The sequence below is a fragment of the Capsicum annuum genome, chromosome 1 (assembly GCF_002878395.1).
Source record: "Capsicum annuum cultivar UCD-10X-F1 chromosome 1, UCD10Xv1.1, whole genome shotgun sequence".
NCBI classification, from domain to species: Eukaryota; Viridiplantae; Streptophyta; class Magnoliopsida; order Solanales; family Solanaceae; genus Capsicum; species Capsicum annuum.
The window spans coordinates 115588159-115605569 of record NC_061111.1 but is presented as its reverse complement, the minus strand read 5'-3'; the positions used below and the strand labels follow the sequence as shown (position 1 = coordinate 115605569).

The 17411-nt window shown below is 31.2% G+C and overlaps 1 protein-coding gene across 4 annotated transcripts; it reads right to left on the bottom strand.

The window, feature by feature from the left end:
- Positions 1-7709: 7709 nt before the first annotated feature.
- Positions 7710-16849, bottom strand: LOC107876498 (protein SPIRAL1-like 1). 4 transcript variants are annotated; one of them, XM_016723410.2, is made up of 4 exons: positions 16574-16774; positions 14446-14695; positions 8256-8406; positions 7710-8115 (listed from the first exon to the last, which is right to left on the bottom strand). In XM_016723410.2, exons 2-4 carry the CDS (start codon positions 14686-14688, stop codon positions 7973-7975), a joined length of 537 nt encoding a protein of 178 aa, XP_016578896.1. In that variant the 5' UTR covers positions 14689-14695; positions 16574-16774; the 3' UTR covers positions 7710-7972. The 4 variants fall into 4 exon arrangements, with proteins under 4 accessions (XP_016578896.1, XP_016578908.1, XP_016578913.1 ...); XM_016723422.2 differs by lacking the exon at positions 16574-16774 and adding an exon at positions 16259-16503; XM_016723427.2 differs by lacking the exon at positions 8256-8406 and having other exon boundaries at positions 16574-16849.
- Positions 16850-17411: the final 562 nt, after the last annotated feature.

Here is a 17411-nt window from a genome sequence, read left to right as displayed (position 1 = left end):
TTATTGGTAATGGATTTTGGCTTCGAAAATACTATGCCCCCAATATGTTTGATAAAATGCCTATGATAATGATTTCACTATGTAATTGGATTTCTAATGGAACTATTGCATGGTTTGAACTTAGTAATGGAACCCTAAATAGTTTAAATGGTTTTGGAATGGTTTGGCTTAATAAACATACTTGTGGGGTACAAGGGAATCCCCAAGTTAATATGGTAATGAATACTTGTAGGGAACATGGGAATCCCCCAAGTTAATTGGAAAACATGGTCTATGGATACATGGTAATCCCTTGACCATTAAAACAAGGTTTGGGTACATGATCTATCGTTATAACGATACCACTATCTAATAGCCTCGGTTAATAATAATAGAATAATGATTTGGTTGGAAAATGGTTTTAATTGGGAAATAATGGTAGGGTGTGAAAGCTAATCGTGAAGGTGGGAGTCCAATGGACGAGCACCGAAAACTCATGTCTGTCAACATGAGGGATAGGTCATGGAGACTTTATATGATACTATGTGGTATACGGAAATCTTCTAAGTACACTGTACATATGTATCATGGAGAGTGAAGGGTACATCGGAATCCCCGAATCTTATGGTATCTCTGGTTTGTACGACTACACACATCGAGGCCTGCTTGGGGGTTACACTGGACCCATATAGCCCGTGGGTGGTTTTAGGACGATTAAGCTTCACGTACCCAGGTTAAAAGTTTTAAATATATGCTAAACCAACTTGCTTTTCCTGGCATAGTTAAATATATATATATATATGGTTTGTGTGCATATGGATGGTTTTACTTGATTTTATTAAATGGTATTATTTTATCCTTTTCCTGAGTTCATTCTAGCACTCACCCACTAACCCATCTTCAGGTGGTTGTATCCCCACGCGATGCAGGAAGCGATCGTTCCACTCCTCCTGCTTAGCATTCGGATATTTGAGGGTCAGTTTTGGATTGAAGTGGTGAGGTTCCATCTTTCCAGAAGGCTCCATTTCTTGGATGTTATTTCATACTCAGTATTATTTATGGATATTGGTTTTGGCTATGGTTGGGGGTATGTCCCAACCAGATTTTGGTATTCTTTTGGTTAAGAGGCTTTTATGAAACTACTATAGGTTGGAATGGGCGGGATCGATATAGGTGTTAGACTTAGTATTGGTATTGGTATTGGGGCTGACACCAGTTGACGTGATTGTTGGTTGTTCCATCCTCTTTTATTTTGGGATTACATTTATTTATTAATGGAACTTATTTGGTTATGGTTGGATCTATGGTTTAGTTTGGCTGCGTATGGTTGGACAGTTGGTATGGGATGGTAGGACTCGGTTGGGTTGGTCTCGATAATAGACCTACCCCAAATTCTATAATCTAGATAGTTACACTATCTTGTTATATGTTTGAAATTCAGCCAACTCAGGGCAGGTCGCTGGAGGTTGGGTTGGGTGACGAGGGTGGTCTCCGATCCCGAAAAGACTTGAGATGCCCATTAGGACAAGGCCCCAAGTCGAGTCGAGTCATAAATCCCAATCCACATTAATTCTTAGGTAAGCATAATGTCTTCCATTTAACCCACTGTTTCCCCTTTCCCTCTATACTGCTACTCCAAAAGAATTGATCTAATACTCTCTGGATTGTATTCATTACATTTATAGGGGGATTCATCACTTACAGTGAATAGAATGCTCTAGAGTACATTCTTAATTAGAATAGCTCTTCATCCAAATAATAGCAGCTTTCCCTTCCAGCTTTGTAACGTATAACTTATTTTATTCATTATATGCTGATAGTAGTCTTTTTTCTTTCTCATGTAAGAAATTGGGCAGCCAAGATAAGTGAAAGCGAAATCCTTCCTTAGTATTCTCGTAGCCACCTCTTCCATAACAACAATACCATTAGAAACACTTTTATGCAAATAAATTGCACTCTTTTCTTTTTTGATCTTCTGTCCTGACACTACTTCATTATGTCCAGAGCTCATGTAACCAACTGTAGAGTCCCCAATTCAAACTTTCACAAAATGATCATATCATCTACAAAAGCTAGATATTTATATTAGGACTACCCCTTGTCACCCAAACATTTTGAACTCCTTCTGCTGAAGGAAAGCCTTCAAACTCCTTAACAATGCCGCTGTTGGTATTATGAACATAGTAGGAGATAGAGGATCTCTTTTTTTAGCCCTCTTGAAGATTTAAAGAAACCTTTGGGTTGTCCATTCAACAAGATTGAATATTGATTATTCCTTAATAGCCTGTATATCATATCTATAATAACTTCACAAAAGCCTAGCTTTCTCATTACTTTTGTAATAAATAACCACTCCACCCTATCATAAGCCTTCATCATATCTAGCTTAATGACAATGTTTGAAGGTTTACCTCTTTTCCTTATCTCTGGTATTATCTCCTGTACCACTAAAATATTCTCTGCAATGCTTCTCCCTTATACGAATCCAGCTTGTTCTTGTGAGATCATATGTGGCAACAGACCTTAATTCTCTCATGAATAATTCTGAAAAGATTTTATTCATAAAATTACTAAGGGAAATGGGTATCATGTTAGAAAAGGTATTCACTACGAACTTTTTTGGTAACAATACCAAATTAGTATGAGTAATGAATCTTGGAAGATCAAATCCACAAAAAAAAGCTATTACCATTTTGTGTATGTCCTTCCCTATTATCTCCCAAGCATCTTTATAGAAGGAACCTATCATCCCATTTGGACCTCCCACACTATTTATATTCAATCTATAACAACATCTTTCACTTTCTCCACATCTGGTACTTTTATTATTTCCTCATTCTGTTCTGCAGTTACTAGGGTAGGTAATTCCTCCAGTAAAGAAAAAACTTTTGCATTCTTCTGCTTCATGAAAGAACTCTATAGTTATATTTGCAATGTCTTCCTGGTCTTCCATCCATTCACTATCATTATTCTTCTGTATTCTTCTTATTCTGAGCCTGCTCCTCCTTCCTTTTACAATTATGCGAAAGAACTTAGTATTCCTCTCACCGTCCTTAAACTATTCAAAGTCAGCTTTTTGCCTCCAGAAATCTTTCTCCCTTTTAAGCTGGACATTTAATTCAACTTGAGACTTAAAGATCCTTTCCCTGTTAGAATCTGTAGGATTTTCCTCAAATTTCTTCTCCCTAACCTTTATAATATCTTTCAGAGTTGCAATTTCCTGAAAGATGTTCCTAAACTTCTCTTTACTCCATACTGTGAGAGTTGATTTGGTCTTTTTCAACTTCTGTTGAAACATAATGAAAGGGTTGCCTTCTATATCTGTATGCCAATTATGTTTTATTACCTCCATACAAGACTCTTCTTTCAACCAGAAAGTCAAAATTTTGAAAGACCTCACTATCTGCTCCTTTATTATACTGAATCGAAGGTACAATAGGGAATGATCTAAACCGATTCTTACCAGATGCTCTACTTCCATGATTGGAAATATCTCCTGTATTTTGTCATTGCATAATACGGTATCCAATCTTTTGAAAATACAATCCTCATCAGTTCTTCCATTCCACCATGTATATTTACTTTCTTTGAAACCACATTCTTCCATATTGCACAAACTTATGCAATGATTGAAATCTTGTGTTTCATCTATTGTACCAGGTAATCCCCTCAACTTTTCTTCATCATTCCTTATAACATTAAAGTCCCTTCTTACCAACTATGGCTCTTGAATAGAACTTGCCATATCCCCTAAAGTTTCCCACAATTCCATTCTTTCATTCTGAGTGCATTTTGCATAAACTAAAGTAACTACAATTGCTATACCTGCATTTTGATTCTCTATTTTCATTGTCAATTATTGTTTCTCATCTCAAAACACTCTATATTCTACCATCGAGTCTATAAAATCACATGTCTTCCCCAATGTGTTCACAGCTACATGCTGCATTTCCAATCTTCTTTTATATTCTTCAATGTTGTGGCTTTCCTAAAAAGGTTTCATTAACCCAATGAAGTAAAACTGATGTCTCTTTTCACATAATTTCTCTTTTGAGTTCCTTTTTCTCTTTCCCTAATTGTGGAAATTTTATTTTATCAAATCGATAATCTCCAAATTGAGCAGTAAATAATTTTTTGTTAATAATTCAAGGTAACAAATCACAAAGGATGAATCATACCCAACATATATTCCTAATCTTCTTTGGGGCTTATCTTGGTGTGTTGTGGTAGTTCTACTGGCACATATACATTATATCCAAAAATCATTGAGCAATGTTTGATTTATGTCCAAACACCAATTATGATGAATATTTATTATAATAAGTCGGTTTAAGATGAATACGTAATGTACATGTAAAATAGCATGACTGCAAACAGTGGTGGGCAACTTTATGTTCATGAGTAGTAGTCTTGCTATCAATTGTAGGCACTTAATAAATGACTTAGCAAGACTATTTTGAGTATGGACATGAATGACAAATGTTTAATTTGTATCCCAACTAATATACAGTAATCATCAAAAGATTGAAATGTAAATTCACCAACATTAGCAAGGCAAATAGCCTTACTGGAATAATCTGGAAATTGCGCCCTTAATCTTATTATCTATGTAAATAATTTTACAAATGTCAGGTTGTGATATTACAGAAGGCATACATGAGACCATCTTAAAGATAGGTATATTATAACCATAAAGTACCTGAATAACTCATTGATGGATGAATAGGTTCACATATATCTATGTATACGTACTAAAAAAAGGATTTATGCTAACTTTCAACGGAGACGACTTAGTTATTAGTTTACCTTGATAATGTTACGACCCGATTTATGAGTCATGATGGTACCTGTTCTGTCTCAATAATACGTAAGTAAAACTGTAACCTAGAGTTAAAAATAATGGGTTAACTTGGTGAAAAATGTCCAATATAGGCGGAAATCAATAGCACAACTTATAAATAAATAGGTGTCTAAAATAGATAAAGATAATCAACATTGATACCATCCTGTGACCTAGTAGAACCAGTACAAAAGTATCTAGTAATAATAATACAATACAAGTATCTAGAATAGTCAATAACTTTTGTCTCGAAACAAAAGACTGAATATAGAAAGATAGAACGAAATAGGTGACTCCGGCTCCAAGAGCTCACCCTATCTCCGGATATCAACACAGCATGAACGTCGATCAACAGCAGCAGCTAGTACTCAAATATGCACCAAAAAAGTACAGAAGTGTAGTATGAGTACCAAAATCATAGGTACTCAATAGGCATCATCGATTGACTCAGCTAAATCATGATATAAATATGATAAAATACAAGATAACATATCTAAGTCAAGGTATAGACAAAGCTGAAGTAACTCTAACATCGTTGTGCATAAACAAGTAAATAAACCAGAATAATAGCATAACGTAATATAAAGCATCAACCTAAGAAATCATAACTACAAGATTGTCTCCCATACGTTAATTAGTACGGAAAAGTAAATAACCCATCGTAAGCCCCCATAAAACTTGAAGGTAAAAACAAGATAGAGTAACCAACCACCGTCAATTGTCAACTCTCATAAGACAATTGAAATTCCTCCAAGTCATGTCACACCATAACCATCGAATGCCCATATTCATTATTTTTCAATTAATCATCACTTATTCTTGATAATAACAAGAGATTCAACATCTGTTTCATTTATTGCCTAAACATGATATCCATTTGGGCGAATATCTTTAAAACTTAATCAATTAATGGGAATTTAGAAGAAATAACGCATCTTCTATAACAAGTCTCATTCCCTTGGGTAGAAATATAGTAGCTCTTTCGAAGCGTTCGATTAATTTCGGATTACTAGAAATTGTTTAACATTTGTTTTTCTCCTAAGCAAGTGAGAAAAGTATTTCTCATCTTTGAATATGGCATATGTTGTTCCACTATCAATTGCACAAATATCCTCACGATTGATCATTGATCCAAATAAGATTTAAGGAGTATCCATATATTCTTCAAGATGAAAATATAAACAAAGTAAACATTATAGTATTACTAGCAAACAATATATTACACAACTTTATTTACTGACAAGATCAGAAAAGCACAACCAACAGGAATGTAAACTCATACAATCAACCAAAAAGTAAAATACTTAGACTATTATAGATTCGTCACCCACTGATTGATCTATATTTTCTTCAAGGATTTCAAAGAAATCTACAACATCCAAATGCATAGGCTCAACATTATCTCCAGAGATAAAATTTGCTTCGGCATTATTATCCATCTTCTTGAGATGCTTGATAAAGATCAACTAGGTGCCTTGACGTAGGATAGATACGTGACCAGTTTTCTTTTGCTCCAAGCTAATAGAATTTATTTTCTATATTTTTTTTTTGGTGTCGCTTCAGGTTTTTCACCCCTCTTTTTACAGTGATGGTGTTGAGGGTTATTATTTGATGCAAAATAATTACCATGATTGATTCTTCCTTAACCACGACCACGACTGAGGCCGGGACCTTTTTCATCTCTGGATTGGTGAAAATTTCCAACATTCTATTCAGGGAATGGAGCAATAATAGTAGAACGACTTTCATGATTTTTCATCAAAAGATCATTATATTTTTCAGTAATAAATAATGTGAAATTAATTTAGAATTTTTTTAAATCTCATTTCTCAGTATTGTTGCTGCAGGAGCATACTCGAGGTAGTGATAGTGGAGAATATTTTCTCTAGCTTATCATAATCCGTGATATTTTCTCCACATAATTTTAACTGAGAAATAATTCTAAACATGACACAGTTATATGTAGTTGTAATTTTAAAATCTTGTGATCTTAAATGAGTCCATTCATAACGTGCCTATGAAGATCCTTAATGGTGAGATATTCCATTTTTAAGCCCTCATCGAGATGATGAAGGAGAAATATCATAGCTTTGACATGATCTTAATTTGACGTCTGATTTTTATCTTTGATGATATCTGTCAGACTCATCCCATCCAAATGAGTTTCGACATTAAATATCCAAAACATGTAGGTTTTATTCGATATATCTAAGATAAAAATTTACGTTTAGATAAATTAACATTATTTTAAGAAAACTGAACTCTCACATTTATTACCTTTAAAAGTATTTGCTCAAGATGACAATCTCGTGCTGATAACGTGTCATAAAATTAAGCATCTAAAATATAACTAAAAGAAAATAGTAAACAACAGTACTTTATTTCTTTTTTCTTTTGTACTCATTCTTGGTATGTTGATTCAAAGAGGAACTTTAGTAATCATTCTTGGTATGTCAATACAAAGAGGAAGCTGTATACACAGGCCACTCGCATGCTATGGCGGGGGCTGAAAATTTTGAAAATCAAGCGTACGTTGACTGCTACTTGTAGCCCATTTGTTTAGACATTGTGACATCCAATTCACAACAGGTTCTAATTTTTTGTTTCATCTATTTCTCCTGCTCATTTTAAGAATATGAATATACAATTTTTTTATTCTCAAGTTATTAAATATTTCGAATAAATCCCTAAATTCGAAAATTCAAAACTCCCCATTATCCAATAAAAACCTAAAATTCCTAATAATAAACCAAAATCCTTCGTTGCATTTTCATATGTATGAACATAGTTTTGGATTGGGCACCTCATGCTATAGCTTACACATCGTAATATTAAGTTCTTATCAAGTAAAGTTGTCTTTTCAATGAAATTAATATCCTATGAAGCAAAATTTTGTAAACTTAAAAAGTATATTTTTATTCACTTCCCATCGAACCATAGTATAATTAGAGTACTGTATTTAGGCAACAAGAAATTGAAAGCCACATATAACAAGGAGAGTAATTTGGAATATCATGGCGGTCAACTGCGATTATGGACAGAAGGCTGTGCAACTGAACCACTTATCCTTTGGCTCTAAAAACTCACCCATCAGGTAGGAAACATAAAACAACACGACATTCTGCAATACTCACAATTACATTGACAAGATAGTTAAAAGACGAGGTGAGGTATAAGAAATAATAAAACAACAATAGGTGATTCCAAGTTCTTTATCAGCTGCTGCCACCACCAAAGAGATACCCCAGAGAAGATCCACCACCAGGAGCTGCATGGACTTTGGTAGATGGCCGGTCCTACAATAAGCCAATAACCCTAGTTGAAACCATAATTTTCCCTAACAAATGATATTGACAATAAAAGCAAGAAAAAGATCTCTCCAACAAAGAATTACTTAGTCGTAATTCAATAGAGAAAAGCAAATAGTGTTTCTAACCAAAGAACTTGTATCCTCGATAATTCCTTAAGAAGTCGCAACATGAGAGATATGTCAAAGGAGTTTGCTGCACCTTATCAATGTATGATAACCCAAAACACATTGAGTGAAACCATTGCAAATAGCTGCGACATAAGATCCACACAGACCTCTGTCCACAAATAATTCATCATTTGGTCGCAATGTGTCCAAGAACTCAAAATACAAAATGATGATATATGTTCAATATCTTATCCTCATTTCATTGTTGGACTCAACAAGTAGCAAGATATAAATCCAATGTACCATCCACTATATATAAATTTCATGGATCAGATTGTCAACCAGATCAACAAGGTCAAATTTTTAACCCCATTTTCATACGATAAATTGTAGTATTAACATTTTTTTTGTTTGTTTGAATTTGTATAAGTTAGATCTTTTTTCTTTCTGAATATCTTTTTATATATTTGTTTGCAAACAGCTTCCAAATAAAAAGGAAAGCATCCAGCAATAGTTAGATAACACTCTTACCAGCCATTAGTAATCATCAGCAATCGACGACTTGCAATTACAATAACTACAATCAAAAATTATTGACTTTATTGAAGATTTGAAATAATGCTAGCTAGTTTAAGAAGCCGTAGTTAATGCTATGTTATGTTAATTTTAAGAATTTGATAAATTAATGTTTTTTTTTAAAACTCAGAAATAAGACAACTAGAAGCATAATTGGTAAAAAAAAAACTTGGTCAATTGATTATGCAACCTAAGGAAAATAGACCGTAATTCACCCTATTCTGGGTCAATCAAAACCCAGCGCCATTCATCCAACATCATGAACCCTAAGGATCTAACAACATCAACAGATCACAAGAAAATGAGTAAATTTCTTGAATGGTCACCCATGTTTGAAAAATTGCTTACAAATATCACTATTGTTTCATTTAGGACAAGAATATCATCCAACTCTTCCTATTTTTCTTAAAACGGAAAAGGCTCAAAAATATCCCTGAACTATCTGAAATAGCTAAAAAATACCTCTCATTATATTTTTGGCTCAAAAATACCCCTCCATTAAATACTTGGCCCAAAAATACCCCTCTAACGGAATTCGAAAAAGAATCAAAAATACCCTATCTGTTAAATATTTGGCTCAAAAATACCCCTTCCCTTAACGAAATTAAATTATTTCGATTGAATTACACCTTAACTTTAACTTTTTAACCCTAATACTTTAATTTTTTTACATAAACGTATTTTTAAAATTTTCAAAATAAGATAATGAAAAAAAATATTTGAATTTTAATATAAATTGGTTAAATTTGATTTGAAAAATAAACATACATTTATTCTAAAAAGGTATTTTCACTTTACATTTTTTTAATCTTTAAAGAAATTAACGAAATTAATGAAATAAAAATTTTCACTTAAAGAAATTAACGAAATAATCAAAATAATTTAATTTCGTTAAATACCCCTCTGTTAAATATTTGGTTCAAAAATACCCTCCCCTTAACGAAATTAAATTATTTCGATTGAATTAAACCCTAACTTTAACCTTTTAATCCTAATACTTTAATTTTTTTACATAAAAGTATTTTTTTAATTTTAAAATAAAATAATGAAAAAAAGTATTTGAATTATAATATAAATTGGTTGAATTTGATTTGAAAAATAAACATATATTTATTCTAAAAAGGTATTTTCACTTTACATCTTTTTAATATTTAAAGAAATTAACGAAATATAAATTTTCACTTAAAGAAATTACCGAAATATAAATTAAATGATGAACTTTATATAAATTAACGAAATAATCGAAATAATTTAATTTCGTTAAATACCTCTCTGTTAAATATTTGGCTCAAAACTACCCCTCCTTAATGAAATTAAATTATTTCGATTGAATTAAACCCTAACTTTTAACTTTTTAACCCTAATACTTCAATTCTTTTACATAAAAGTATTTTTTTAATTTTAAAAATAAGATAATGAAAAAAAGTATTTGAATTATAATATAAATTGTTGAATTTGATTTGGAAAATAAACATACATTTATTCTAAAAGGGTATTTTCACTTTATATCTTTTTAATCTTTAAAGAAATTAACGAAATATAAATTAACAAAATTAATGAAATATAAATTCACTTAAAGAAATTAACGAAATATAAATTAAATGATGAACTTTATATAGATTAACGAAATAATAGAAATAATTTAATTTCGTTAAGGGAGGAGTATTTTTGAGCTAAATATTTAACAGAGGGGTATTTTTGACCCATTTCAGATAGTTCAGGGGTATTTTTGATCTTTTTCCGAATTCCATTAAAGGAAGGGGTATTTTTGAGCCAAATATTTAACGTAGGGCTATTTTTGAGCCAAAAATCTAACGAAGGGCATTTTTGAGCTATTTCAAACAGTTCAGGAGTATTTTTGAGCCTTTTCCGTTCTTAAAATATACTTAACACCTCAAAAACTTTCTCTATCCTGCTTGAAATGACATGTAATTAAAATTTATCTCTTTTTTTGATAAATAGATCTATTTAACTTATCAAACTTATTTAACCAAAGTTTTATCCTAATTCTTTTTTTTAAAAAAATACACATGATATATTTATCATTGAAGATTAATTTAGTTATACCAAAAGCTTGAATTGTTTTATATGATATGCACTTTTCAAAGTTTCTTTTATTTACTTATTTATTTCACCACTTAATAATATTTAAAATTCAAGTACTTATAAGAATTGGTACTCATTTAATTTCTTTTGTCATTTATTTTATATATTAAAGATTCTTAAAATGTAAAAAAAATAAAAACAACGGATTTCATGTTTTAGACATTAATTTTATTATCTATATTAAAATAAAAGAATAAAATACACTTTTTTGGATTATACAAAAGAATTTTCGAATTAATATAATCCAAAGACATTATATTACCTTTAAATATAGAGTAATAGAGAATAAAAGAATATAATTTGTTATTTAAAAACATCGATGACAAACCTACGGCCTTTTTTATTGCCAAACAAAATTCAATAAGAAAATTTGAATATGTATTTTATACCTGGAAAATTTAATTTGAACATAGATTACTTACAAATTTTATGCAAGATAATTTTTGATAAATATATAGAGAAAAAAATGATTTTTTTTCTTGTAGATTTTTCACAAGTAATTACCCATAAATAAATCAAGTAAATCCGTAAGATAAGACATCAAAGTTTTTTAAAAAATATTTTTTTTAATTTAGTTTCTTCACTTTTTTTCTGTAACCATTATATTTATATTTTATTTTTTTATACAATTAAACGCTAATTTATACTCGTGCTTCATTCAAAATCCATGAAAAGCAAACAATAATTGATTGAGTGGCATTTTAAAAATTCATTTGTAACAGTATTGAACAAGGGATCATTTTGTTAATGTTTCTTAAAAAATTTAATTTGTTTTAAGACTAAATACTTTTCTTTCATTCAAAAAAGGGAATTTTATTCTAATAGAAATAACAAACTTAATGTCTAAAATATGAAATTCATCGTTTTATTTCTTTTACATTTTAAGAATTTTTAGTTTATAAAATAAATGACGAAAAAATTATTGTACCATTAAAAATATTATTAAATGGTGAAATAAATAAGTAAATAAAAGAAACTTTGAAGAATACATATCAAATAAAATAACTCAAGCTTTTGGTGTAATTAAATTAATCTTCAATAATTAATAAGTCATGTGTAATTTTTTTAAAAAAAAGAATTAGGATAAAACTTTAGTTAAATTAATTTGATAAGTTGTACATTTATCAAAAAAAATTTAAAAAAAAATTATGACATGACATTCCAAGTAGAAAAGAGAAAGATTTTGAGGTGTTAAGTATATTTTAAGGAAAATAAAAAAAGTTGGATGATATTCTTGTCCTAAATAAAACAAAAGTGTAATTTGTAGGCAATTTCTCAATCATGAGGTGACCATTCAGGAAATTTACTCCAAGAAAACTAAGCATGAATCCTATCTATTGGACCTTCTTATCTGAAATAAACCAGAATGCTACTCCACTTGCACTTCAGTGCAATTAATCTTTAAAATTTCAATGAGGATGTACCGTGTAATCAGCATGAAAGACTAGACTTTATGGTTTTTTTTCTGCACTAACCAATTGTTAGTTATTCAGAAATTCACAATTCCATTTATGTTATGTAGAGGTGGCAAAATCAACCAATAAAATGTAACATGTAACTTGCCCTAGTATACGCAGTTTGCATTTTGATCCATTCATATGTTTGACCCAACGGGTTAAACCCAAACCGACTCCACAATATATTGGGTCCAACATGGGTCAATGTAGTGCCTGTTGAGTTAAAATTCAACCTGCACCAGCAGGTCAACTGTTACTGAAACTACAATGGAGAATTGGCTGGTCCGTGAAAGGAAATATCAAATGGGCTTATGGACCCACCGATGGTACAAAGGGGAAAAACTAATAAAGTTGTTCTAAAGTTCCATAAGGAAACAAACAGCAACTAAAGCAATCATACAATCTGTGCCTTGAAATTCTTGACCACAAAGTTATACATATGTTGTATATCTGTGTATAAACTTACAAGTACAAACTACAAAGGTAAAATAAGCAGAAAAGCCTTAGTCTATAGATTTTCTTATATCTAAATTTTTTACCACAAAGTAATACATATGTTGTTGATATGTGCCTTCCCCTCTTTAGTTTCTTTCTTTTAAAATAAATGAAACAAAAAATAACGAAATATAAACGGGGTCAAATTTGATAATTAAATCAATCCTACAAAAATGGATAACACTCCTGGTATAGATCTTATATAATTTATGATGCGATCACTCCATCTCTATCATAGATATTGAAGCATTGTTGAATTTAAAGCCAGCTAGGCCCACGCATTTCAGCAGATGGATGAACATCAAGAGTCACATTTGTTTAACATAGTTAATCCTCGCTAACAGATAGTATCTCTATCTAGTCACATAAGCGACCTCGAAAACTTAGTAATGCACAGGTTTAACAAAACAGTGATGAGGGACTACTCAAACCTTATAATTGTCTATTATCATAAGCAAATGCCTCCGAGGAAATAGGTACTAAATACGTCGTGCGGAAGTAGGTGATACAAAATTTGAGTTCAAATGTCAATCTGGTCATACCTCAAATGTGATCCTTTCCTAACCATTTTGGCCTAGCTTCTAAACTTTGCTTATTTTCATATCATTTTTGTCAAATGTTATATAAAGATTCTAGGAGAAGTATACTAGCATGTTCAGTTTTGGCGAATTCATTTGAAAAGCATTTTTGTTAGTTATTAGACAGAGAACGTGCATTTGACAAATCTTTTCTGAAAGTACTTTTAAGTGTCCAACTATGAAAAAGGACATAGATTCCCTTTATGATTAGTAATAGTTAAATATAAATGATTTAAATATTTAACAAAAGTTTTAATTAAGCTCTTCAATTTTATATCATAATCAATATAAAACTAAAAGTACCAGCATTGGACGTAGTATACCATTACTTCACTTTTACTGTCCTTCCTTCTATCACTACTCAATTATTATATTATGCAGTTATATTATTTCTTACTTTTTATATCATTTCTTAGTTCTAAACTAAAGACTTACATGTGTCAAAATACATCATCCAACATATGTTGAGGAATATACTGGGTTGTTGTTGTAACATATGGTGAGGAATAGTTTCGCAATTATAAACTCTTGTTAGGCAATTTTGTCCTGAATTTTTTTTTCTTTCCAAGGAAAAGCTGCAAAATGTTGCTTCCTACATGGAGCCAAAAAAAAAAAAATTATGCTACTACCCAAAATCACTTGTTGAAGCTTTGGTTAAACGCCTCAACTCCGTGAAAAAAGTACTGCCTTTAAGCGCGTCTAGTTTCCCAAAGGCCTGATGGAACAAACTATTAGATAAACACTACCTCGAAGATATATATTTATTATAAAGTGTGGACTTGTGAAGATGTCTTAATTTCACCTTAGCTTAATTGTTATTGGTAATTGTCTGCATTACTGGATACCTTATATTTACTACAGGAAAATGCATACTATTTGTGCTCCAAGTCCTTCCCTATTCCCTTTTACTTTCCAATGAAAAAACCTCTCCACTAAAGAATAGCAATGAATTTTTCATTTCAGAATACATTAGAATAATTGTGCACAAGTACATACCGTGATAAAGTTGCCGGTGTTTTGACCATCAGCCCTGATACTCTGAATACCTGCTGGAATCTGCTTAGTAGCATCAGCAGGAGGAGCAGCAACAACAGGTTTTGAAGATGGCTCCTTATTTATTGGCTGAGCTTCACTTTGAACAGCCTGGGGATTTGTTTTGGTTGGTATTGGGGCCTCACCATCCCCAAATAAGTATCCTAATGAACTCTGTCCTCCTCCACTGCTTACTCCACGACCCATATCTTTGCTGATAAAAACAAACCATGAACATCAAGGATAACATTATGATCCACAGAGAAGCACATAGAAAATGAAAAGAAGCATACCACAAGGAGTACTAGTGCAAGCACACAGACGCAGTACAGAAATAAAGTACACCATATGAAAATGTTGTATTGAACTGATAAATCCATCACAAAGAAAAAGCATGAGAGAAATTATAAATTTAACTGTAACTATATAAAACTCAAGGGCGTAGCCTAGTTGTCAATGAAGTGGGTTAAGAAATATGAGGTCTCAAGTTCGAATCTGAACCGAGACAAAAAAACAATTGGCGATTTCTTCCATCTGGCCTAGTTTTAGCGGACAGAGTTACTAGTACTTGTTGCTGGTGGGAGATGCCAAGAATCCCGTGGAATTGGCCGAGGTGCACACCATCACGCAGGTTACTGGCTTCAGAAGTCCACATGGCATCCAAATATCATATAGATAGAATCGACTATATGAATCCTTTGAATCAGTTCCTTTAGGAGTCGTTTGGTAGAGTGTATAAGAATAATGCAAAATATGGTGTGTTAGTAATGTTTGTGTTAGATATGCTTACATTAGTTATATTTGTGTTTTTCTTATGCAGTGTTTGGTTTGATGTATTAAAAATAATAAAAATTAAATAATTTCTTAAAAAAAAATTTTTTTTTTACAAAAATATCCTCCATATATATGTTAGAAAGAATGTGAAATTTTTTTTGAGGGATAACAGTGTCTTTAATTATGTTAATGCATGTATTGGATCCATTGCATTGCTAATACCATAGATTTTGAGGTATTAATAATACACACCTTAATACACAATAGAGTATATAACTAATGCAAGCATTAGTTATACATAAGGTACAAAAGTATACCAAACAAGGTATTAATAATACACATTAAACTAATGCATACATTAGTTTTCTAATACACTCTACCAAACGACCCCTTATTGTTCAAACGGAGTTGAACAGGCAGCCACCAAATTCCATTGCACCCCCATGACAACTACTCAACAAGCATTGCCATTTACAGTTCCGAAGCAATCATTAGCCGTTTAATTGACCACTGCTTCTGCTGTTATAATCAATACTTTATTCAAGATTTTAGGATTCAAAATAAGCCGGTACTAATACCTTGACACAATCTGATAAGAAAGCTTCCTTAGGGGGGTGTTTGCCATGAAATTTTTTACTTTTCTCCGGAGTTCATGTTTGGCTATAAAATTCAAAAATTTAACTCCTGGAATTTTAAGGAATTTGAAAAACACCAAAAAGTTATTTTCACTTTTTCACGTCAAATTATTCATAAAAATTCAAACAACTCCAATTTGAAAATATCATGTTTCACGTTGAAAATAAAAACTACTTTTTGTTCAAGTAAACACAATTTTTCACGGTCAAACACCCCCTTAATTGTTCAGAGTTGAGTGAAAATTGCTAACTGAAGTGAATCAAAATGATAGAACAACTTTATCACCAAAAAAATAATAACAATAATTAAAAAAAATCAAAGTTTCACAACCAAAATCAACAAACAGAGGACAACAACAACAACATACCCGGTGCAGTTCCACTAAAGTATGTGGCGCGTAGGGTATACACAAACCGTATCTCTACCTTCTACATTAGAGGTGAGGTAGAGAGGTTGTTTCGTATAGAGCAATGGCTCAGCACAAAATCAGTCTAAAAAATATTTAATGGAAGTACAAAACACAATCGATAATATCAAAAACACCAAATAGTAAAAGAACAGAAAATAGAAACAGGAAACACCATAAAATACACAAAAATATGAGAAATCGATAGCTTAATTTAGTGAATTTCGATATGTATAAGCGAAAAAAAAAAGTAGGGTTTAGAAATTTGGGAGTTACCCTTTGTCTTCTATTAATTAATTGAAATGAAGGTACCAATGTGGAAAGTGGAACAAGTAAATGAAAGAACTGTTAATATGTAGTCACAATTTTTATAATTGCTTTTTCGCCGACAATTAATTGGGTGATAACAATAACGTGATATTGCAACTTGTTAGCAAATGACGAACAAGGATTCACTTTCATTAATGATTTTGGATAGCATCAAATTTTCTCAATTACTTAAAGCTATCCATCTTTACTTCTTGGCCATACTAAAAATAGCAATGATACTTTCACGCTCCATTTTAAAAACAATGATCTACTTTTCTTTTTAATTCATTTAAGAAAAATGACCATTTTAAAAATAATGATCTACTTTTCTTTTTAATTTATTTAAAAAAAATGACCTTTTCTTTTTTGGCAGTACTTTAATTTCAAATTTTCATATGATATATTTAAAACCACAAGATTAAAGAGCATTTTGGTATATTTGACATAGTTTTAATTTAAGGTCACAATAATCAAAAGTCTTCTTTATTTTCTTAAACGTTGTGTCAAGTCAAAATAAGTCATTCTTTTTTAAACGGAGGGAGTACTATTTAATTTAAAAAATTAATAAATAAATTATTATTTTGTATCCATTTTACAATTGTTATTAAATACTAGCATTTGTATCTAATGGATTTTCAAATCATTAAATTTAATGTATTCAGAGTGTTGATAAAATTATCTCTACTCTTTATTATTCTTGAGGTATGTAGTAAATTAATAGAGGACAAGTAAACCTAAACGGATAGAATAGTATTTTATTTTAGGGAAAAGGATACCACGTATCACCTTTGAAAAAATAATGACC